This window comes from Vitis vinifera, chromosome 8 (genome assembly GCF_030704535.1).
Source record: "Vitis vinifera cultivar Pinot Noir 40024 chromosome 8, ASM3070453v1".
Classification (NCBI taxonomy): domain Eukaryota; kingdom Viridiplantae; phylum Streptophyta; class Magnoliopsida; order Vitales; family Vitaceae; genus Vitis; species Vitis vinifera.
The window spans coordinates 755,403-780,961 of record NC_081812.1 but is presented as its reverse complement, the minus strand read 5'-3'; the positions used below and the strand labels follow the sequence as shown (position 1 = coordinate 780,961).

The following is a 25,559-nucleotide window of genomic DNA, read 5'->3' as shown; positions in this document are numbered from 1 at the left end:
AAAGATTTATGAAAGTTCTTACATATTGCAAGCAAATATTCCTTGTTTCATTTCAAATCCCAATGATATAGAATTAATGTGAATTAATGCGAATTGCTCAAAAAACAAGAAAACTAACATGTTTCATCACCCTAATTCTATAGTAAAGGTTCCACCCTTAAGGTTAGGGTAAAGGTTATATATCTTATCCAGATTGACTACATATCTTTGCCCTTGGCCACTTGAGCTAGAGCTCAATCCCCTGGCACCACTGCTAAGCATCTAAGGTGAACTCAAACCTCATTACCAGCTAAGGGTTTCGGCGTTTGGGCTCAACCTCAAAGGTGAATTCGAACTTCATCCCCACCCATCCTCCTCTTGACCCCTTGCCACCTGAGCTAGGCCTGAGGACCTCATCCCACATCAACCCTCTGCCACTTGACCCAAGCCTCATGACTTGCTAAAAAAACGACTCACCACAAATGGCCACAAATGGCATTACATCGTATACAAATAAGCAGCAAAATGATAGATTATCATACTAAAAAGGCTCCAGCCATGGCAAAACTTTGCTTGAATCTTAATGCCAATGTCAAGCTCTCCCAAGAAATCTCCTCAAAAGGCTGAAACCCAGAGTAAGCTTTGCTGGCATATTTCAGCAGTCAAGCTACAACAACTAGGTAAAAAACCAGCTGGTGAGATCCATAGCCATTCAAGAGAACACATAATTGATTGTGTTTGCAGAAAAAAGGATAGGAGACATGATCTACCAAGACTAGAGTGTAGCTTCACAACCTCATAGCATGTGGCATATGAACAAGAAACCCTTCTTTCAAGGGGACCCGAAAAATATGAAAATTCTCAGCATTGGGCAAACAATGCAATTCAGAGTTGGGCTATAAGAGGGCAGGGCGAATTATAACTATAAATAACACAGCATCTTTCATGTGTACATACACTCATAGATATATAAATAAATATACCACACTTTGTATTTTTTTTTTTCATTTTTTCTAATGGGGTAATTAATATATATTCCACACTATCCAGAGTTACTAACACATGAATAAATTCAATGAATGTATTAGGTTTACATAATAACTGATATCACCAAAGCTAAACCCAAAAGCCAACTATAGAAGACATGTTCTGGTTTTTTTGTTTTTTTTTTTTTTTTTCTGTTTCATTTTTTTTGTTTTTCTGTTGTCCAAAAAAGCAAGACGATAATAAAAAAGAAAGCCCACCAGAAACCTCACCCAGCCAGAACCGTTAGCCTATTCTTTGTCCCTGTGCTGAAGTGAGATGTAAATAGGGTGGGTATACTCGGTTATGAAATTCTGGAGCAGGGTCAAAACCAGTTCAGACATGGAATTCTTAACGTCCTGTTTTTGCACGTTTCATTCCGCTGGTATTGAAGGGGGAGACACTACCACTTGGCCCAGGACTCTCTTCTCTGAAATTTGAATTAAGCAGAGCTAGTTCACGTAACTGCTGCCTCTTAATAAAATCTTGTGACTCATCCTGCATATGGGAGATTTATTATTCAGTTTAGAGAATAAAAAAGAAAGAAACTACAATAGAGAAATTGTGCCATCTGGTAGATACAAGTATGGAGAATAGATTGAAGTTCTATTCAAAAGATGCATGTTCAGGTTCAACCAGTGAACCCAATGAAAATATATCTCTGGTCAGCTCACCATTTGACCAAACTTCATTTTTGAGTTAGACCTCCAATGGTGTGATTTGAAGCAACCTCAAAAAGTTATTTCCACTGGCATAGTTTAGAACTCAACTGAATGCTTTTCTGTCAGCCTCTAAACCTGACCTTTCTTAACTTCTCCCAAAAAGCAGATGGAACCTACTTCCATTGAGTTATTACTACAACAGTAAAATTACTTGAAAATAATGAACCTCATAAACAATCTGAGGTTTATACAAGGGAATAACATAAATCCTTAACCATAAGGTAATTCTTTCACAAGGTTGCTCCCAAACACACCCCTAAGATAAGAGTCATCATCAAGAGGAGGAGCTGACTCCTCTGTAGCTTAACAATGTTCTAGTTCATTTGCAATGTTACCACCTTATGGATATAGCATCCTCATCATCTACCAAAAAAATTAAGCCTCAGTTTTTATCAGTTCTCTTTTTTGAAAAATATTGTGTCATGGTAACAATAGAAACAAGTAAATACGCAGTCAAAAATCAAGTGATTATATAGAATTTTGAGATGGAAAACAAGAAGAAGAATTGGGCAGGAGGTAAATACCACTGGTTTGAGGAGTTCTTCAATGATTTCCTGTGCCTGTCTCAGCCTCATATCAACAATGTTAGCAGGCAAATCAGCCTCGATCAAGATGTGCAGTGGATCATTCAGGTGCTCATAGCCTGGTCTTCCCCTCAGCTTGTCTTCCTTGAGATTGAAAACCATGGAAAACATTAATCAAACAAATACAACAAATCTCAAATGTGAAGCTTTTATCTTTTAAGACCCAGTCTTGATGCTGAAAAGAAGGGCTTGGGACAGATGAGTTAGATACGGTTCTAACCTCTGGCATTTTTGCCAGAAGTGGCCACTCTCATGACATTAAAACCTGCATGTTTTTTCTTGGCAAACCAAGGCATTTGCCATTTCACCAGCCCATAGCTGCAATGTTGAATAAAACAAACAGGATCTCAGAAATTAGGCTCAGATATTGAGTACCTTCTCCGGGTCCTTTATTGACCCTTTCCCTCTAATGTACACACGGCATCCTGTAGTAGCTTCAACCCGTTTCAGTGAATTGCCTCTGGGGCCCAGAAGTCGCCCAACAAAATTGAACTAACATCCATAGAGAAGTGGTCAGTTCAAATAATAATATCCTTATATCCTTCATTCTTTTGCTTATAAAAATATCTGTTTTAATAAAGTATCAGGACACAATCAATTGATCATAATTAACACATCACATCAGATGTTAATGTAGCTCTTACATTTGGATAAGTATCTACTGGAATTTCCAAACGCAAAATTCTCTTCACAGTATATGAACTGGGGCTTGCCGGTGCCCCTTGCCAGTCCATAGTCATTCCATGTGGCCCACTTAATCTCTGTTATGCAAAGAAGGGTTATATTAGCTTAGATGATGCTCAAAAATTTAATAATATCACATATCAAAAAGCCAAAGAAGAAATGAAAAAAAAAGTGCATGAGGATTTCAGATAAATAGACCAGATGATAAACAATTTTGTAGTAGTTATTTGAATAAGAACAGTCATAGACTGCCAGGATCAGTAGTACTATTCAAACAAGCAACAGACATGGGACATCTAAACATTTGCCCAGAAACACTAGAAAACCAACAACAGCTTGACAACCTGCAATAAGCCCTAGCCAAGCATATCAAACCACATGGCAACCTGCAATAACCCTTCTCAGGTCATTATAAATCAGACAGTTTATATTATCCAAATTTGTACTTCCTGGTTGTGAATTTGTTGCAACTAAAAAGAATCAAAATAACAAAAAGCTCGGACCTCTGTGTGCTTGCATGACATGGAAAAACTCAGGTTGCTCACTAACCAAAGCACCATTCCATGTGTTTTAACTCCTCCACCTTCACACCATTCAGGGTATGCTTGAAAATTCATTCACACCTAAACATCAAGCATGCATATATCTTGTGAATTTGCATTCGTGCATTAATCACTGGTGGGAATTTTCAACAAGGGGGTATTTGAGTATTACAATATCGTTTCATATTTTAAGCATCTGGAAATTTCAAAATAAAGCACTTTACTAGTCTTGATGGATACTGGGTTTGAGTAAGATGCCAAGATTTCCTATTTCCCTTTTAAACTAAGGCTAATTCCTTCCATCAAGTTACCATATGAGTAATATATTTGGAATACCATCAGTTTTCATGTGCCCAATAAAAGACAAGAAAGAAACTCACAGAGGAATGAATCTGAACCAAGCAGGATAGCAGATATCATATATACCAAAACTGATTTTGGAGCAACTTTCTCTAGTGTTTTTTTCTTTTTTTTCCTTTTTCCCCCTTTTGGGTACTTTTCCATTTCTATGGAGCACTTGATTCAAACTTCTCTATTTCTTTTTAAATGGATTAAAAATGTTCATGGCCTTCTCTGATTTAATAAGAAACTTGGATTGAGTTTGAAAGAAAATTATAGATGACATGCAAGGGGGAAAAAACAGCTGCAAGCAAAACACTTTTGGAACATACAAGTCCCAGTTTAACATTTCGGTCAAACTACTTGAAACCTTCTGTTTTTTTTTTTTTTTTTTTTAATAGGTAAAATAAAAGTGTATAAATAAAAAAACTTGAAGCCTCAGAATGTTGAACCAACCTACTGAAGTATCAATAAAGAAATAAGGTAAATAGTAAAGTATAATTGTAAAATTTTTCTTACCTAGAAACATATGAAAAATTAAAGCAGCTACTAGATTAGATTAGGCTTTTTCCTTTTCAACACATCAAATCTTCTCTACTTTTCTAATAGGTACATTTATTACAATTAGCATTGTCTGAAAGCTTTTTTATATCCTGAACACTTCAAACCTTTACTGTTCTAATTGCTACACCAAGCGCAAGAAGCACTCTCAACTGAATCAACAGTTTCAGTTGTTTCTTTTACTTTGTTGTTACAGTAAAACCACGAAGCCACCCCAGAAGATCTTTATCAAACTTTTAACTCCATTCATAGTGATTGTATTCACATTGAATCATATGGATTATTACAACATTGTACAACTCTATTTACATGTCAAATTATATAGACGGAATTAGACATTTGCCAGGTCCCAATCCTTATCCCACTGCCTTCTTTTACCAATAGAGCATATAAAGATAAGACATCCGAGCTTATTACCATATGTTAAATTAACATAATAGCTCATATATTTCCCAAAAGAAGTATGAACAGGGCATCCAGGTAGAAAGAGGAAGAAAAGAAAGGAAAAGGAAAGATAAACATGTTACAAAAGAGTAAATAAAAGCAATTAGGTGCATTGAATACAATATTAATGCATATAGAAGCAGCAATTACTTAGCACATAGAGGAAAATAATCTTTTCTGAGACAAGCACACTTTATCATCCCTTGACAGAACATATGTACTGAGGAGATATCTTCACAGTTTAGGTACTAAGCATATTCCTAGACAGATTTTGCACAGCACCTCAGCAATTGTTACTTAGGCTCCACCTTTTTTTTTCCCCTTCACTTATCAAAAAAATAAAATTAGAAGTGGAGCCTAAGTAACAATTGGAAAGAAAGCCCAAAAATAAAGAAAGTAATTACTCCAGGTGAGCTGTCTACTACCATCAATGCCAAAAAAATGCATCTCAAACAATAGGTTTGTGCAAGAGGAATCAACTGAGTTGAAAAGGGTTCCAGCCAACTGCAAGTAGAGATTGATCAACAAGTACTCAAGAAGCTAATGTCATATCAGCAAGATGCTTGACCCATTAGCTTACTTCTGTTTCAGAAGGATGATAATGGATCCAACCTGTTTCATATAATATCAAGCATCTACCTAGAACATACAACTTTAAAGCCAATAACAGTATGACAAGCACTCAGAATTTGATCAAAGGATGATAGAGGGGACCAAAGTTAAATAACTCCATTTTCCAACTGGACTTGGATTCTAAGCAGTTTTTCTTTATATATTTTTTCTGATAGATAAACAGAAGTTCAAATTAAGAGGCAACAAACAGAAAAGGGGTTCAACCAGGTACAACGGAAGTATGTGTTGAGTAGCCAACACATGGAAAAGACAAAAATAAAGGTAAACAAGTAAGAATCCTCACACCTTCTGTTGTTGGTGGTGGTGCGGGCTTTTTTTTTTTCCCTCAGTGAGTGAGTGAGTGTTTGGGGGTGTGTGTGTGTGTGTGTGTGTTAAGTGTTATCATAGGCAGACTCCTCATACCTTATGTACATCCTAACACATTTATAAAAATTTTCAAAGAATAGTCTCCCATCCCTACAAATCTACCATACCACACATAGAGAGTTCATAAAGATATTCTTCAGTTGCAATTATGACCACTTCATACCAAACATACCCCTACCATAACACCTAAATAAACACCTTAGTGTGATATTGGGCACTTTCCACTTTCCCTTATGAACAAACCCACCTTTCCAACTAGCCAAAATTATCTTTAAATAACCTAGGGAGCACCCAATGAACACCAAAGGATGAAAAAAAGATAAGGATAAGAAAATAATCAGCTCATTATTTTTGCACAACAGAACCAATTGGCTAAAATTAAAGTAAGTCAATAAGTCAATACATAACGCTCAGGGGTGACTAACTCCTAGTGATGCTCACGAGGCTGTCGGTGAGGGCAGTTAATGGGATGTTGTAGTAAACTCCAAATTAGATTCCCAATAAAACCAACAGTTGCACAAGTTTGTCAATGAACCGTAATGTCATATAGCCTTTATGCTCGCCACAGACAAGATTACAAAAGTTGTCAACCACTAAGGTTAGGCGAGCCACGTAAACGGCAAATGAATGACCTCAATATTTAATAGTTAGTAGGATTAAACAGTTCAGGTTCATAAGTCATTTTATGAAAGAACCTCAAACCATGTTCACCTCATTTATCCCAGATCATAGTCAAGGAAAACTTAACACATTACAAGATTAGGTAAGTATTTGAACCAGAAAATATGAAGGAAACTATATATTTTCCAGTCCAAGAAGAACAGAATATTAAGAATCAATCAGAATTGAGATGCAAAATTAAAAATCAGGAAACACAATTACCTCCTGAGGAAGGCCATTCCAGCCACCTAATCCAGTCCCAGAAACATTTGACATAAGATTTGAAGAAGCCATGGGACTGGGGCTCCGATGCTGCAGTCTGTCAAAGTCACCAAAACCTTGGTTGGAGATCATGCCAGAAACCCTTATAATTTCTGCACAAACAAAAGAGCATTTCAATATGTGAAACAGAAATTAGTAAACAATGACATTGCAAACAAGGATCATCAAGACTGATTTAGTAGAAGTTCACCCAAACCTATGATAAGCAAAGGACCTAACAGTAACAGCTTTCTAGATGTTTGAGGTTTCAGCATCCCATTTTTTTAATTTCAAGATTACAATTGCCTCTTATATTAATCGAATTAATCGCAATCTCAAATTCCAGACTAGAGAGCACTTTATCGCCTACATTAATCAACATTATACTTATAAATCTATTCTTGATTCTAAACTAGTCCTGTCCCCACTACCCTGATCAAAGTTGCAGACACCAAAACTCCATGACCTGTCAACATCAGTCCACATATAAACTCTTAAATCTTTTTAACTTTATTTCCGCTATCTTCACCAAATAAATTTAGTTCAAACTCGATTTTCCAACAAATTCTTCCATGAACTCAAATTTGCTCCTTAGAAGCATCAACCTTCCACCACTGGACTAGTATAAGCACAAAAAGAAAAAAAAAAAGATTATAAGTCATTTAAATTGGATGGTTCGGAAATTCTTGTCAATGTCACATGCTGCACTAACCCACTTATAAATTGTGAACTAAACAGTCAAAAATTTTGCACAGCATGCTTTTGAAATGAAATTAAAGTTTTCATCTGTCAGTCATTGCATAAAACAGCACATGGGAATCGTCTAAACCCATTGTGTTTCACTATTAATTGAAACTAACCCATTTTCTCATTCAAGGAAATTAAATGAATCCTTTCTTATTTATTCAACTTGTTTAGGAAAAATGGGCAATTCAAGAAAAGCCACCTTTTTTCTTCTTTTGAGAATTATGCTGATCACGGAGATTAGTCCCATTGTTCACACTTTCATTTAGAGATCAAAATCAGATAAATCACTGTTAAAATCAGTAGAATCCAAGTGGGTGAAAGTAAACAACCAAAAAAATGGATCTAACCTGTTCTCTTAAACAATGAAACAAACACATTCATGCACATATACCCAGTAATGCAGTAATAACGCCGGAATCAACAAAACCCACAAAACCCAGATCCAAAATCCAGTGAAATCTCAACAAACAAACCTTGATTCAGCAGCCTGCTGCATATCGGAAGGACTTGCATGAAGGGCCCAAGCTTCTGATGCTCAGCCAAAAGCTCAGACAAGTACTGACTACAAACACAAACACAGAACAAAAACCCCAGAAATGAAACATCAAAAACTCAGAAATTAAACCAAAAACCCACATCGATCAAGTGCAGAGAACATCCAGACACACCACCAAAAGCCCATTCCCCCCTCCTCTGATGGCAACAGCCCATAAAACCCTACCTGTCCACATCCGGGGTGCTTCTAATCTGCGGAGAAACCGCTCTTGCAGGTGAGAAGTTGTGATTGTACAGACCTGACATAGCTTTTTCCCTTTCCTTTCCTTTCTGAGAAAGAAGAAAGCAAAGAAAAAGAAAAAAAAAAAGACACAGAAAACACCCACACCAAACAAGACCCCAAAAAGGGATTCAAATACAGAAACAAACCCTGGAATTGCAGGGCTTTCGTTATTTTTTTATATATATTTGTCCAATTTTTAATACTTTTTTCTGAATTTTCAACCATAAAACAGAACTCAAAAAAATTGATAAGAAATTGAGAAAGGGGAGTGGATCTTTTGGGTACCAAGGCCAAAATTTTCACAGTGGCCGAGGTACTACTGAGAGAGATTTACAGAGAGGTATTGTCTGTGAACTTTGAGACTTTTCTATACCAGCACTTGACACGTGCACTGCATGCGCGGAATCAGGTGTGAATTTTTTGGGGACCCCATCAATGGCTAGAGGCCAGTGCCAGAGAAAATGATGTTGCCAACGAAGGGTTAGCTGGATTTGGAATTGGTAAAACGACGTCGTTTTTATTGACCCGGTGAATTTCTTCCCATTCATCCCTTTTCCTTCCCAAGTCTTGGGCCATTAACTTCCATTTTTGGATTCATTTTTTTGTTTTATTTCTCTTATTATGGTCATTAATTATTAACCTAGAGCTCAATCAAGATTATACGAATTTGGATTAGCAAGATTGAAAGACCATAGAGAGCAATTTTGCATTCATGAACCAATGTAATCTTTTTTTAAGTGAGAAATTTTTGTTTGATGTGTTTGTGAGTTAGGATTATCAATCTATTTTGTTGACTCTATCAAATCAACTAAGATTGAGGTTATATGTAATACTTTCATTCTTGTCAAAAGTAACATCATATACCACCAAATTAAATTATTTTTTTAAATCTAAATATATTTTTTATTCATTTTAACAATATTTTTTTCTCGAATTTTAAACATTTTTTAAGATATTAGACATTTACGAGTGTAAAATAAAAAGAATATTCGAATTTTGTTTTGATCAAGTTTGAATTCAATCGGAATTGTTTTATACTAGGTGTGATTTCACCGCATTAAATATCTTATGTTAATTTTAGGATATCGTTTATACGATGATATAATGAATAGTATAGTAATAAAAATATAACATCATTCCATGTTTGTTATTTGCTAAGAATGAACTAGAACTAAGGTTTACCATATTAGGTCTATAAAAAGACATATTAAGGTGTTGTTTGTTTTTTTGGCTTTTTACTGAAAACCATTTAGTTTTAGAATTTAGGTTGTTTGTTTTTTTACTTTTTCACGACTTATTATAAACTTTTTACTAAATAGAAAAAGCCAAAATATGTGACTTTTTCTAAATAGAAAAAATAACACAATAGTTTTTTTTACTTTTTAATACTTAATAGAAATAAAATACTACAAAAACAAACAACCTAATATTTAATACTATTAAGTATTAAGGTTCTATTTAGAATTAAGTAAAAAAACAAACACCACCTAAGTCAATGTCGTCTTTCATCTTAAATATCTATTTTTGTAAAATAGAAAGGTGTAAATAAGTTGAAAACAAGGCCTAGATAAGTTATGTTGAGTATAAAGGCATAATTATATAATAGACCTAGTGATTGGGTCGAGTTTGATATTTGGTCCAACATACAAATATAAAGATCAAAGATAAGTCTTAAACCTAACCCTAATATGGTCAGCCCATGCTCGAGTTCGACCTAATGTTTGGATCATATTTGATATTGGATTGAACATAACAATCTAATATATTAATCTCATTTTTATAATTCCCTGTCTATAAATCTTTCACAAATTGTCATCATTCTTTTCATTTTTAACATGTCTTCATTTTTTTTTTCAATAACCCCATTAGTGAATAATTAATATTATAAAAATTTTGAAAATATCGTTATAAAATGGAGCATCCTGAGAGCCCTTCCATACTAGAACGCTCTGAGAGTGAATCTACCACCTTGGCTCTCATACCATTTATTGAATAGGATTTTGACTATCCCATCTAAAAATCAATTAATTTATAATAAGAGTAGATTATACCTTTTATAATAGTTTATTACCATCGTATGAATAACCGTGAATAACCCTTCTTGGAAATGCATTATTACATTATCATATTAAGATTTTAGTCTTGTATAATAAGTCTCTTGTGCATACTTTGACTTGATGTACCCAAATAATGTATTGAAACTTCTATAATAATGTGAGAATATTTTATTATGATGTTTAGATTTTACTCTTCTATAATAAGAAAGATTTGTGTGGACCGAATTCAACAAAATTCTAACTTTTGTACTTTAATTACCAAACTTTTTATTCTTTTCATAAGTACCGAAAATTTTATAAGTTTTATGAGAAAAAAAAATACAAAAGGAATAAAATAAGATTTGAGATGAGAATTCATTCTCTTTGTTGTATCCTTGATACATGAAATTTAATAATCTCATAGGTAAAATATACATATTTTATGAGTTATAAATTATTTGTTATCTTAGTCATTCTATGGAGCAAAATATTTCAATTAATAAATTAATTTTTGGTTCAAAAATATAATTTTATTTATTTATAAAATTTAAATATTTTAATTATTAATATTATTTATATTATTAATAAAAATAAAAAATATTAATTGAAACATAAGTTTTGGAGATATATATATATATACCCACAAATTTTTTCCCTAATTTAATTCTTTGAATTTATATTTATTTTGTAAAATAATTATGTTGTATTAGTCCTACTCATTATCTTTTAGGGCATCCCAATATTTTATTTGATTTTAAAAGATTCCACACTTAAAAAAGGAAAATCAAAATGAATCTCAAAGATCCTGAAAATGAAATAAATAAATAAATAAATATATTTAAATCTTCCAAATCAATACTCATTGCTTAATTAAAGGAAAAGTCGGTTACATAATTGGAACATGAAATTACGAGATTAAGACAGAAAAAAAATAAAGTATAAAAAAACATAAATAAATAAAAAAGAATATCCCAAAAATAGAAAGAAATCAAACCTATTTTATTATATGATCATTTTTAGCTAGGCAGCGTTTTTTTATTTGTTATATACTTTCTTTTTTTCAAAATAATAATAATAATAATACCATTTTTAATTCAAATACCTCAAAAACTACTATAATTTAATAAGATTTAAATTTAAATATACTAAATTATGTATTTTCCAAAACAGCCAATCCATAATTAAGGGGAAATTTTGGGTACCACCATGCCATATCAAACTTAAAATTTAAATTTTGGATGTATACTATTACAACTTAGGTGTGCTTCGACTAATCCAAATGATATTTGGATGAGTTTAGATAAATATTTTCAATATTTGAGTTAAGTTTTGATTAAGTTTTTTCAATTCTAACTCAAATTTAATATTTTCATAATATTTATTATCTTATATAATAATATTTATTTTATTTATAGATTAAATTATAACTATATCATATGTTTTCACTATTTTAAAAGGATATATAAGTTTATTTTTATATTTTTTTGTTATTTTATTTTTTTTCTTATTTACTATTTAAATATTACCATAAATAAATAAATAAATAAATAAATTTAAAAAAAAAATACTTTGATTGATTTAAATAATAAAACCTCATCGACACTCGATTAAATTGACACTTGATTAAATTGAGTTGGACTTGGATTGAATACCTTTAATTAAATATTAGGTTGAGTTTGATTTGATTATTTCTTAGTTTAGATTATACTTGTTTTAGCTATTAATCGGACGACTTCGTTCAAGTTGCCCATCCTATATATAATGGAAAAAAAAAAAGAGAAAAAGTAAGAGTTGAATGAAGACAAATTCTAAGATATGAATTTAGTATCATTCAAATTTAAATTTCAGGCTCTTAATATGAATAATTAAACATGAATCATTAAATAAAAATACAGACTAAATGAGATTAAAATATAAAAAAAATCTATTTATAAAATAATGAAATTTAAATATAAAGGATAAGACTTTATAAGATGAAAAAAAAAATGAGATATACTTTAGGACAAATCATTTTTAGAAATTGAGTCACGCTCTCTTCAGTTATGTTTAATTCTAGAAAAATATTAAAGAAAGTTCAATTCCAAGATTTAAAAGAAAATGGGGGAGGAAAAATAGAAAAAATAAACTTAAAGTGAATAAACCCCAAGTGTTAGGTGGGAAAGAAAATAAATTCTTTATACATTTTCAAAAGGGGAAGGGAGGAAGACAGCAGGAGTGGGGACTGTGGTGTCTATAGATAGGAAGCTAAGGGATAGAAGAGAAAAATCTAAGAAATATGTGCATGTGAATGGGGGTTAATCAAGTGTTTTGCACATCTGTAAATCTCTTTCTTTTTCTTTTCTTTTGGTTTTTCTCTCTCTTTCTTTCTCTGGCACATATCAAGTGTGAGGATTTGCTCCTCTCTCACTCTCTCTCTCTCTCTCTCATCGTCTCCCCACCTTCCTCTTTGGTGCCCATTTTCAGAGTCTTATCTCCACAATCCACCAATCTCCACCCCAAATCTAACCCCATATGCACCCTCTCCCACTTTTCCATTCGGATTCTTTCATTTTCCCGGAAAATGCAGGCCTCTTGAGCTTCAATCTTCTAGGGCTTTGAGCTTCTTCCATTGATAATATGTAGCAGGATTTTGAGGGTTTTGTCACATGGGATTTCTCAGATTGGGAGGGTTCTCAGGTGCTTGAGTTGGAATCTGAGGTTTGTTGTCCGGATCAGGTAGCATTATTACTCTGCATCGTAAACCCACATCCCAGAAGAGCAGAATCAGAATCTAGGTCCTGGGTTTTTGTGGGTTTAGGGTTTTGGGATTAGATTTATGATTTGTTTGATGAAGGACTGAGAATGCTGGAAAGATTCCTATTCGCGGGTCTTTATTCTTTTTGAAGGATTCCAAAGGTGTGTACAACGGTTACCAGCTTCAAAGCTGCTTTAAACTGTGAGATAAGTATCTTTTTCAATGCGCAATGAAGCTTCACACTGACTCTACTGCTTAATTTTCCGGGTCTTTTTTTACCTATTGTTTGTGTGTTGGATCTGAATTTTGCTGCATAATTCTGTGGTTTGATTGAGTGACATTGTGCTGAATCTCAGTTTTAAGAAAAGCATCGATGGGGCTGGGGATTTCTCCAGGTCTCTTGATGCTTGTGGCTTTCTTCTGGTTGCCATGGTTGTCAGATGTCGGAGCTCAGTCTACTGGCTCTGCACGGGCCTTGGATGCCCTCCTCCAAGACTACGCATACCAGGCTTTTAAGGCTCTTAACAAGCCTAAAACCGGGATCCCATACGATGGTGCTGTTCCCCTGAATTTAACCGGAATTGGCATTTCTGCATTGAGGTTGAGGAGTGGTAGTTTGAGAAGTAGAGGTGTTACGATGTACAAAGAGTTTGAGATTCCCAAAGGAGTTGTTGTTACCCCCTATGTTGAGAGGCTAATTTTTGTGTACCAAAACTTAGGCAACTTGTCTTCGGTGTATTATCCATTACCTGGCTATGCCTATTTGGCTCCTGTATTAGGTCTTCTTCCGTATGATGCTTCGAATTTATCAGCCACGAATTTGCCAGAATTGCATATCAATGCATCTGACAAACCGATATCAATCAAGTTCCAGGGTGTGTCATCAGTGCCTGCTGGTTCAGTTGCAAAGTGTGTTTGGTTTGATTTGGATGGTTTCCCTAATTTTAGCAATGCAGTGTCGGGAAATATATGTTCAACGGCACAGCAGGGTCATTTTGGTATTGTGGTTGAGTCCAATGCACCAGCACCTTCCCCACCACCAAGTGTTGTTCCTAGTCCGAGTGGTGGAGAAAAGGGGGGAACTTCAAAGGTCTGGATAATTGTTGGTTCTGTGGTTGGTGGATTGGCATTGTTGGTTTTGTTGGCGTTCTTGGTATTGTGGCTGCGGAAGTACAAGCGTAGGAAGAAAATGCAGCAGATGGAGAAGGCGGCAGAGGTGGGGGAAGCCTTGCGGATGACCTCTGTTGGGAACACCAAAGCGCCAGCTGCAATGGTGACCCGAACGCAACCCATCATTGAGAATGAATACATGCCATGACCTCCTCCTCCCTCCACCCATCTGTACAAGTCCCACCACCATTCATTTTCAGGTTCAATTCATGCAATTCAGATAATTTTTCCTATCTCACACCTTTTTTTGTCGTGCTCTCTGCTGCCTGCCCTTGTTCTGTTTGTTCTTATTAGGGTTTTAGCTAGTGGTTCTAGTGTGGGTAATATAGGATTATTGTGTAAATAATAATCTGTTGTCACTCACAAATCCCGTCCATAGTTTCATGATTCATTCTGGTTTGCATGTAGTCTTGAAGTGATTCCATATGTGATTGAGTTCTTTAGCTGTCCCATTGACAATGAATAAAAAGTTCTACTCAAGTTCTCCATTCTGGATTGCTGCTCTCATCCATCTTTACTTGCTTGCTTGCTTAAACCCTAAGATAATTGCAGCTTGGTTGATATTCAATGTGTGAACGCCTTTATGCTTGGCTTGGATCCACTTTCCTGCAGGCCCATTTGTCCATGTTCACATACACCTAACACACAAATACGTGTCATTTTGTTCACATCTAGCTTTGATACTTGACAATGTGTTTGAGGCTTTGAGCTTGAGCCACTGTTCCTGAAAAAGGGGCTGCTCATTGTACCTGTTGTCTTCGCTTGGAAGCAGCTTTTTGGTATTCACTTCCAAACACACACAACCGTCCAGGATCAGCTGCAGACCCTATACAATCGTACCAATAATGTCCAAAACATGTAGGTCTTTGATTCAGCCATAGCTTATGAAGATGGTTTTATTGTTTGGATATTGCAAATTACAGTTGCCTTCCAAAATCTCCATAACTTTTGTTAACTCATGAGATAGATCAATCTAGGGTTTCTGCTTATTGACAAGGGTTTACAATTTTAGAAACCCTTGATGCTATTAGAGTGAAAGGATCATCAACAAGGGCAATTTAGCGTGCTATTGTAGATTCTTATTCGAGACTTGTATCATTTGATGATACTATACGAATCGCCCATGTGAGTGAATTGTACAACTAACTTAGTAACGGAAGTTTTACCGTTTTAGAAAACCCTAGAGGCTATCATAGTAAAGGATCATCAACAAGGGCAATTTAGCGTGTTGTAGATTCTTATTCGAGACTTGTATCGCTTGATGATGCTACGTGAATTGCTAGAAACATGTGAATTGTACGACTAACCTAGTAACAAAAGTTCCGTTAGGAAACTTGAGTTGGCTACTATGAGACAAAATATCTTTTTAAAGAGATTTGATTACAATTTATCTTTCAAAATCTTCATAGCTTTCTGTTAATTCACGACCTTGATCTAGGGTTTCCACTTTATTAATGTCCCCAGTTTGGTAGAAGGAATCCTGTGAAGAGGATGGTCTAAAAGACAAACAAACATCATTTTCCTTTTGTTGTGATGTTGAAGTGGTGTCCTTGTACCACAGCCCTGAAAAATCAAAGTATGTGGATCCAAGCCAAGTAGCCTTTTTTTTAGAAATTATTCCATAATTTCCTATTAAATTAGTATAAGGATATTAATAAATAGTATGGATTCTTTAAAAAAAAAAATTACAAAAAAGTAAGGGTTTTGGGTCATTTTCGTGATGGAGCCTCACACCCAATTTTTGGCCTCTCTTCTTTCCTTTCCTTTTCGATTCCAATAATCAACTTTATGCATGTGGGTGTAGTAGGTGTCAACATTCCTTTTTTATTTTTTATTTATTTTTAATCAAAATTTTCAATTTTTTTTATTTATAAATATGGGATTAGAAGGGATTGCTTTTAGATAAATGCAGTAGTAGTAATAATTAATTATTTTCTTTTTCAAAATTAAAAATATTTGTGAAATATTATTATGACAAAATATTTTACATTTTACTCAAATTCTCCAATTTTTATTTATTTAATTATTATTATTATTATTATTATTATCAATTTGGAAGAAAGCACCCCCACCGCCCCTAGCCTTTTGAAAAAAAAATAAAAATAAAAGGTGGCAACAACCATATTATCGACCTGATCTCTTAATCTTTTATAGTTGGGTTGAGTAATGTCACATCAAATAATTATTTAAATTAATTTTAAAATTAAAGAAGAATATAATTAATTAATTAATTAATGGAAGCAGGCCACAAAAGAGGTAAAGACAATAGAGGTGGGTGGTTGCTTGCCTTCTAAATAGTTTTGACTCTATTATTAAGCTCATGCATGTCCTTTGGCTAATAAGTCCTTAAGTTTTCATGTGAATGATTGCCACCCATAACAAATTTCTGCTTCAAATTCAGATATAAAAACAAATTTCTCGACTTATTTTTTATAAGTGTACGACGGTTACATGTTTATTATGTAGAAGGTAAAAGTTTTCAAAATATTTTTCATATATTTAATTATTACATAAAATATTTTACAAAAATAATAACCAAAAACACCTAATTTTCATTTTTGAAAAATAGTACATTTTAGAATAAATTCTTAAAAGATAGGTTTGTAGAGTATGTTTTTCAAAAATTAGGGTTCATATGGGCATGTTTTTGGAAATTTATTTTTAAAAGTTGTTTTTATTCTTCAACTTACTAGTTTAAGAAAACATAATAAAATGAACTCATATTTTCTTTTTGTTTTAAAAAATTGATGAAAATAACATTAATTAATTCTCTAAAAATTGTTTTCTATTTAAAAAATTGTAAATAGAGAACAATGGTCAAACAATATTAGAATTTTTTAAAAACAGTTTTTTGTTTTCAAAAACAGAAAACCATTTTTTAAATCACATAACCAAACAATCTCTTATTTTCAAAAAATAGATTTCAAACAAATCTAAGAGTGCGTTCGGCAATAATTCTTAGAAATATTTTTAGTTTTTCTAACACTTGAAAATATTTATTCTTCAATCATAAAAAATGTTAGAAACATTTATCAAAATTATTGTCAAACACACTCTAAATTTTCTTTTCTTAGATACCTTTCTCACACTACACGGAACCAATACCTTTATTATGAAATTACATATTGGTTAATTCAACCTAGGTTCAATGTTCTTTGGTTTCCAAAGAAAATAGAGATGAAAAGTAAAGAAAAAAAAAAGAATTAAAAAAAATAAATTATTTTTATATTTTTTTTAGACTTATTTTATTTATTTATTTTTATATTAAAATTAAATAATTTTAAATTATATTAATTTTTCATTAATTTTAATTCTATTTAATTTTCTTTGGTATTTTTTTTTTACATGTTTCATATTACTTATTTTCGTATTTGATTTTCTCTATTATTTTTATTAAGTTGTTAACTTGTTGATTAGGAGTTTCTTTGAATTGATTTGTATTTCCAAGCTAGGATTGTAATTTATAGTTTTCTTATATGAAAACTCAATTTATTAAAAAAAATTATCATTAATAATTTATCATAATTTAAATTGAAGAAAAATTCAGACCTATTTATTAAATATTTTTTAAAAAACTACGCTTTAATTTTATTATCCTTTACTACATATTATAATTAAATTTATGTTTGAAAAATGGTTTCTTTTTCAAGTTTTTGGAGATAGCAATCAAATATATTGAAAATAAATAAATTACAAAAAAAAAGACCATATAGAAGAAATATAATTTTAATTAAAACATAACACATCAGAAATTTTTTTTTTTTAAATTACATAATTTTTTCTATTTAATTAGATTTTATAATTATGAAATCATATGGTCAATTTCTCATGTATTAATTTGTAAGACATTATTTTTTTACTTCTAGAAAATAAAGTTAAAACTACGACACATGTTGCAAAGATAATTAAAAATAACATTCTGTTTTTTGTTTTTAAAATTAACTTTATATTTATAAGTTTGGAGTGATTGTGGACTTTTTTGAACAAGATTTGGAATTTTAGAATAAAAATAAAAATAAGAATCATTTCATTTATTGTCGATTTTTATATTTCTGCTATTTTTAGAAGTAAAAAGGAGAATTAAAAAAATTCATTTTCATTCTAACGAAACCCATTTTTAATGTGGTTTTATTATTCATTGTTATTTTCATTTTTATGACATGCTTAAGTTATGATTGATTTAAAAAAATATTAAGAAAAATAAAAAATTAAAAGAATTGATTTTCTAATTTGAATTTTGGTGAAAATATAAAATAATATTAAATATAATTTAAATTATTTAATCTTTGTATGAGAAAAAAATAATAAAAAAATGAGATTTATTTATTATTTTCCAATGGTGTAATTAAATTTTATTGCAAAAAAATTTAAGAGTCTAAAATAAAAGGATAAAATTAAGATTATATATATAAAAAAATTATTACGACATCGAAGCGCCTGTAGCTCAGTGGATAGAGCGTCTGTTTCCTAAGCAGAAAGTCGTAGGTTCGACCCCTACCTGGCGCGAAAGAAGGGTTTTTTACCCTAAAAAATTTACCTACTTCATTATTTAGCCCCTAAACATTTTTTTCCTATTTCACTATTTAGTCCCTAAACATTTTTTCCTATTTCACTGTTTACTATTTAGTCCCTAACCATTTTTTTTTTTTGAAACAATGTGTATATATGTTATACCCAAAATATTAAATAAGTTATTTTATTAAGTTACAAATGATTTTTAAGATTTTTAAAAATATTTCCTAAATTTTATCAAATACTTATTTATTTATTTATTTATTTTTTTTAAAAACAATATTTATACTAAAAATATTTTATAAAATTACTGTAAAATAAACTCTTATTTAACGTGTTAGAAAAATTAACTCAATCCTAAATAATTTTTTCCTCTCAAATTTCTTTTTTTTTTTTTTTTTTCTATATTCATCATTCTATTTCAAATTGCACAATGACTATTACAATTCCTTTATGTTAGTTTTCTTCTATTTCTTGTTGAAAAATTAAACCATACAGGATCTCATGTAGACATTAAAGCATGCAGTAAAATTGAGAATTGATGAAAAACTTGTTAACCAAACTTTCATAAACTTTATGCGGAAATAATTATTTTTGAAAACAATTTTGGATACATAAAACAAATAAATGAAAGTACTAAAATAATGATCATATTCTTACCTTGATTCATGAAGTGAGATTGAGTCACCTTGTGAATTGTATTGTCAAGGTCTTTAACTCACTACTCTCATATAATGGATGGGTCACTTGTGTGGTGTATGTTGTTAAAAAATAAACAACAAGAAAGAAAAAGACATAAGAATGAGAGTGTGGCTTGAGACCTCAATTTATAATAAGTTGTACATCTCTTAGTCTTCCCATCAAAGACTATATGAGAGTTATACTCATTATTTACACCCATTATGTACAAATTAATGGGTAATGGTGGGTTATGAACTTGAATGCATCCATATAATTGCATATTATACATTTCCATTTTCCTCCATTACTCATAAATATAATGTACAAATAAATTTCATAAATATGGGGTTACAAAAATTGTAACACCACATTCATATGAGTTAAATTTTCTAACTCTCCATTTGTAATTTGAGTCTTCCATACATAAGACTCTTGGATGCCCAATCAATTGATTCACCTACCTATCAATTGATACCCTTAAATAATATTCATATAAATATAATTATATATGGCCACACATTATAGGAAAAAAAGCTAACAAAACTGACATTGATTAATCCCATGGAAAGCCATTTTATGCTACACTGATGTCTAAGACTACGATTAGTTCGTGATGGAGTGAAAACCCGGGTTCAATTGGCTCTTCCCTTTCAACACCCAAAACAATCTGTATGTGTGTTCTAAAGAGTTCGTTCGTGCAGTACGTGCTCTTCTCAACCTCAAGAGAAAACAGAACATAATAGAACAATAGTCTGCCTTTTTCCCTTATATATATAATAATTCATATATATACCACATATCACACATACACAATTTGGACCACTTGACTTAATGAGCCAGTCAAGTGAATTAGGGTGAGCCCATAAAAAATCAAGCAATAATGTGTCCAGCCCTATTATGGACCACAATGCAAAAATTAAAGCAACATTGATTTATGGCATTATCACATTGATTATGTAAGTCCACACATAAAAATTCCAATAATTCTCCCACTTGGACTACATAATCAAACATCACAACATATACATAATTATAAATCAATGTCCCATAGAATCTCATCAAAAACAAATAATAAAAAAAGCAATCATACATGCTTCATTGCTTGCTTCACAAGGAAATATACAATAATAGCAATCCTTCCAACAGTAGCATAATATTACAATACCAAAAGTGGCTCACACTAACTTAATGCAACCTAGGCTTCCAACAACCCCATTTGAGATACATGTTCCTGAAACACAACTATGGGTAAGCCTTTTGTTAGTGGATCCACCAACATACCATTTGTGGACATGTGCTCAATATCAATAAGATACTCTGCCACTTTCTCCTTAACAAAATAGAACTTTACATCAATATGTTTGGAGCGAGAAATACTTCTAGTGTTCTTAGAGAAAGTAACAGCTGCGGAATTATCACAAAATAATTTCAACGATCTAGAAATGGAGTCAACAACTCCCAAAGTTGAAATAAAATTCTGCATCCATATAGCATGACAACAAGCCTCATAACATGCCACATACTTTGCCTCCATAGTTGAGGATGTTGTAAGTGTCTGCTTGACACTTTTCCAAGATACAACTCCTCCTGCCATCATAAAAATATAGCCCGTAGTGGATTTCTTATCATCTATGCAGCCAAGAAAATCAGCATCACAAAACCCAATTACATCAAGTATGTTGGTGCGCCGATATGTCAACATTAAGTCCTTAGTTCCTTGCAAATACCTAAGGACCTTTTTAGCAGCTTTCTAATGTTGACTCCAAGGATTGCTCAAGTACCTTCCCAACATGCCCACAATAAAAGCAATATTAGGGCGTGCACATACTTGAGCATACAAAAGGCTGCCAACCAAAGATGAATAAGGAATGGTTCTCATTTCCTTTCTCTCATCATCATTTTGAGGACACTAAGCCTTTGAAAACTTATCACCCTTCACAATTGGTACTCTAGTAGAACTACAGTTATGCATATTGAACCTCTTCATTATCTTCTCAATATAGGTTCTTTGAGACAATTTAAGCACCCCATTAGCCCTATCACGAAGAATTTTTATGCCCAAAACATAAGAAGTCTCACTAAGATCCTTCATGTCAAAATGGGTTGACAACATGTGCTTTGTCTTAATCAACAAGTCAGCCATTTGATGCGAGTAGTATATCATCAACATATAAAATAAGAAATATGTAACTACTCCCATTGACCCTCAAATATATGCATCTGTCAACTGTATTCTCTTTAAAACCATTTTGGGTGATAATTCTATCAAACTTCAGATACCATTGCCTCGAAGTCTGTTTAATACCATAAATTGACTTATTGAACTTGCAAACTAAGTCTTCCTTTCCAACTTTTGTAAAACCAGTAGGTTGCTCCATATACACGTCCTCATCCAAATCACCATTCAAGAAAGTTGTCTTGACATCCATCTGATGTAGCTCCAAATCAAAATGAGCTACTATGGCCATAATCACTTTAAAAGAGTCACTGGTCAACATAGGTGAGAATGTTTCTATAAAATCAATCTCTTCTTTTTTACTATAACCTTTAACCACAAATCTAGCTTTATATCTCTCTATTCACCCGCTAGAATCACGTTTGGTCTTAAAGACCCACTTGCACCCAACTAGTTTACAATCATGTGGCAATTCGACCAAATCCCAAACACTATTCATATACATAGAATTCATTTCATCATCCATAGCTTCTTTCCAAGAAGTGAATTGAGGACAATAAATTGCTTCTTGATAAGTGACTGGATCAGAAGCATCATGTTAGCCTAAGGGTTCTCCTAATCGGGTTTTGATGATAACAAACCATGGTTAAGTGACTAATTGGTTTAATGATTAAGAATTTCAAGTATAAACTCGAAAATTCATCAAAGGACCAAATGGATACAAGATCGAGACGCTTAGAAGACTTGTGATCATAGTGTAAGATGAATGCATGAGTGCACTTAGGATTTTCACACGTTTCATGCATCTTAGAAAACTCGGTTTATTCTTTAAAACTTCGATTTCATTAAAACCCAAGTTTTTAACTAATGTACCTTAGGCAAAATGTTTTATAATTGGCTTAATAATTTACCTAAAGACCTTGCCTAAGTGTTAGAAAAGAAAGGAATAAAAAAAAAAGGTTTTCGTGGCCAAAAAAGCTTAACCGGTCGAAGCTATGGCCAACTGGCTTAACCGATTGAGGAACCGGTCAACCGGTTGTGTTCGTCCGGTCGAGGACCGGTCGAGGATGCACAAAAACTTCCTCTCTCTCCCAGTAGGCTTCTCTTCCTGGTCGAGGTGATTCTATTCCTGGTCGAGGACCGGTCGAGGTCCGGTTAAGGCAATGGTAACCTGTCATGCATTAAATGCTCCAACGGCTAGTGAACTGGTTGACCCCTAGCTCGACCGGACGAGGTTACCTTTTGCTGTTTTTGACTCCCGAGCTTAGAAACCTATAAATTGAGAGCTCCACTTCATTTATTGACAAGAGAACACTTGCATTCAATAGTCTACCTACCTGTTCTTGATAAAAAAGCTCTTATTTCTTTCATAGTGCATTAAATCACCACTTGCATATCCTTTAGTGCACTCTTGTGTGTCATCCTAACTTTGTCTTGTATTTGAGCTATCCTTAAGCTAGGTTGAGGGATTATATCTTGTAAAAATCTGAGTGTTAAAGCCTTCAAGAAGTTTAAATCTTGAAAAGGTTGTGTAAGAACCAATTGAAGCCGAAATCCAAGTGTAAGAAGATTGGAAGCTTGGTTAAAGCTTCAAGTTAGTGGAACCTTCACTCGGTTAGGAGGTTGAGGAGAGTGGACGTAGGCAAGGAAGTGTCGAACCACTATAAACTCGAGTTTGAATTCTCTAAACTCTATCTCTTTACTTTGCTTATATTGTGTTTGAATTTGTTGTGATTGAAAAGTTTTTAAAAACCCATTTCACCCCACCCCCCCCTTTTGGGTGTTTTTCTTAACTAAGTATAGCCTTTGTTTTTCACATCATAACCATCATACTCATGCTTCTGCAAATAAATCATGTAGTCATCTAAAATAGCCGACCTATGAACCCACTGCGATATTCTCAAAGGAATCCCATCAACAACCATATCATCAACAGGAATGCCAGGTTCCACTTGATCACCATGCTCTCCTTGATTAGTGACTGACTGTTGGACAATAGGAACATCCATATTTGGAACATGAGATGTAAGAAAAGGAATTACAACATGCTCTTTTCCAAAAGGTATCTCATGAGGCACAAAAATGGAATCAACATTAACTTAATCTTCAAAGTATACAACCTTGTCTAACTCAATGATCTTGGTGGTATGAGATGGACAATAAAATCTCGAACCCCTTGATCCAATGCAATAACCAACAAAAAACCACTGATGGTTTTAAGATCAAGTTTCTTTGACTATGGTTTATATGGCCTAACCTCAACCTTACATCCCCAAACATGGAAATGATGAAGACTTGGTTTTTTCCCTAACCATAGCTCATAAGGTGTCTTAGGCACAGACTTACTGGACACTTGATTCAACATATATGCCGCAGTCCTTAAGGCTTCACCCCATAGAAATTTTGGTAAGGAGGAATTAGACAACATGCACCTCACCATATCCAGCAATGTGCGATTCCTCCTTTCTGCAACCCCATTATGTTGAGGAGTGTCTGGCATTGTATATCTAGCATCAATGCCGCATTCCGTCCAGTCTTATCATATCTCCCATAATACTCACCACCTCTATCAGACTTCACAGCTTTAATGGGTTTTCCTAATTGCAACTCCACCTTAACCTTAAAGGCCTTAAACACATTTAGGGAGTCAGATTTCTCATGAATTAGTTCAACATGACCATATCTAGAGAAATCATCTATAAAAGTGATGAAATATTTATAACCCCCTAAAGCAGTTGGTGTCAAATGATCACATATATCTGTGTGGATTAAGTTTAAAGTACTTCCATACCTATCAATCTTCTCATTTCTGGTCTTAGCTTTCATCTTCCCTTTTAAGCAAACAACACAAGTCTCGAAGTCTGAGAAATCAAGATTAGAAAGCACACCATCTCTAACCAATCTCTCTAGGCCAATCTTAGCTTTATCATGCAAAAAAAATCTACTTTCACTTTGCTTCCATCACCCATATAGACAAATTCTTCATGCTTTGACGACCTCCTTTTGTTTGTCATCTCCTTTCTTCTTCTTCTATAACCAATTTTTAAACTTGAAGCAATCAACCTGCTTGTGCCCAATCTTGCGGCAAAAGTTACACTTCCCATTGAATTTCTCATTATTTGTAGCATCAAATGAAACAGATGCACTAGAGGCTCCTTAACTCGAATTCCCTTTCCTCTTGAATTGCTTAATGCCTCCAGAATTCTTGTGTGGATGTTTTTTCTTCATATTGCTCCCTTGGTCAGTAACAAGAACAAGATAATGAGTCTCATTTTTCTTCAGTGAGACTTCATGTTGCACCACAATGGACATCAACTCTTCCAAAGTCCATTCTTCCTTCAAGGCATTATAAGTCAACTTCACTGCATCAAAGGAAATAGGAAGAGACTCAAGTATCAACCATTTTAGGAATTTCTCACTCAACTCCACTTTCATCTCATTTGCCTTGTTGAAGTAGTGCTTTAGCTTGATGATGTGATCTCTAACCCCACCTACTCCATCATACATGTTGGTTGTGAGAAGCTTCAAGTAAGTTGTCATTTCTGCCTTATCAATCTTGGTATAATTGACCTTCACATATTCCAAAAAGTCTTTGGCCCTTTCCGTCTTTGGCACACATTATTTGATAGATTTATCCATAGTGTATTTCATCACCATCAAACAACTGTTATTGGAGTGCTCCAATTTCTCATAAAAGGATCTTTCATCTGCAGAGCTCATATCAGTGGGCTTACTTGGCTCATCAACTCTCAAAGCCAAGTCCAAATTGTGCAGAGTCATATGCACATTAAATGACTCGTACCATTCCTCAAAATTATTTTCAGTGAGAGGCTTGATGGAAAACAATTGTAGAGTAATTTCAGGATTGCTAGTAGCTGAAAAATAGAAAAATTAAACAAAATGTATGTTACCACAAAATCATGCCAT

General features: G+C 33.2%; 2 protein-coding genes and 1 non-coding gene across 3 annotated transcripts; 2 read left to right on the top strand and 1 right to left on the bottom strand.

The window, feature by feature from the left end:
* Positions 1-947: 947 nt before the first annotated feature.
* Positions 948-8,805, bottom strand: LOC100263936 (KH domain-containing protein At2g38610). The gene is made up of 7 exons (XM_002268754.4): positions 8,267-8,805; positions 8,019-8,107; positions 6,760-6,911; positions 2,953-3,069; positions 2,684-2,800; positions 2,249-2,392; positions 948-1,500 (listed from the first exon to the last, which is right to left on the bottom strand). The coding sequence occupies exons 1-7, from the start codon at positions 8,344-8,346 to the stop codon at positions 1,354-1,356; spliced, it is 846 nt and encodes a 281-aa protein (XP_002268790.1). The 5' UTR covers positions 8,347-8,805; the 3' UTR covers positions 948-1,353.
* A 3,831-nt stretch (positions 8,806-12,636) lies between these two features.
* On the top strand, positions 12,637-14,754 carry LOC100251898 (uncharacterized). Its single transcript, XM_002265893.4, has one exon. The coding sequence runs from the start codon at positions 13,467-13,469 to the stop codon at positions 14,409-14,411; it is 945 nt and encodes a 314-aa protein (XP_002265929.1). The 5' UTR covers positions 12,637-13,466; the 3' UTR covers positions 14,412-14,754.
* A 3,942-nt stretch (positions 14,755-18,696) lies between these two features.
* On the top strand, positions 18,697-18,769 carry TRNAR-CCU (transfer RNA arginine (anticodon CCU)). Its single transcript has one exon. It is a non-coding gene; the product is annotated as a tRNA-Arg (tRNA).
* Positions 18,770-25,559: the final 6,790 nt, after the last annotated feature.

Coding starts and splice junctions, on each gene's coding strand:
- LOC100251898 (XM_002265893.4), top strand. CDS start 13,467: ATGGGGCTGGGGATTTCTCCAGGTCTCTTGATGCTTGTGGCTTTCTTC.
- LOC100263936 (XM_002268754.4), bottom strand. CDS start 8,346: ATGTCAGGTCTGTACAATCACAACTTCTCACCTGCAAGAGCGGTTTCT. Junction 2,393..2,683: donor CAATAAAGGACCCGGAGAAG/GTACTCAATATC, acceptor TTCAATCTCAAG/GAAGACAAGCTGAGGGGAAG. Junction 1,501..2,248: donor AAGAACTCCTCAAACCAGTG/GTATTTACCTCC, acceptor TCCCATATGCAG/GATGAGTCACAAGATTTTAT.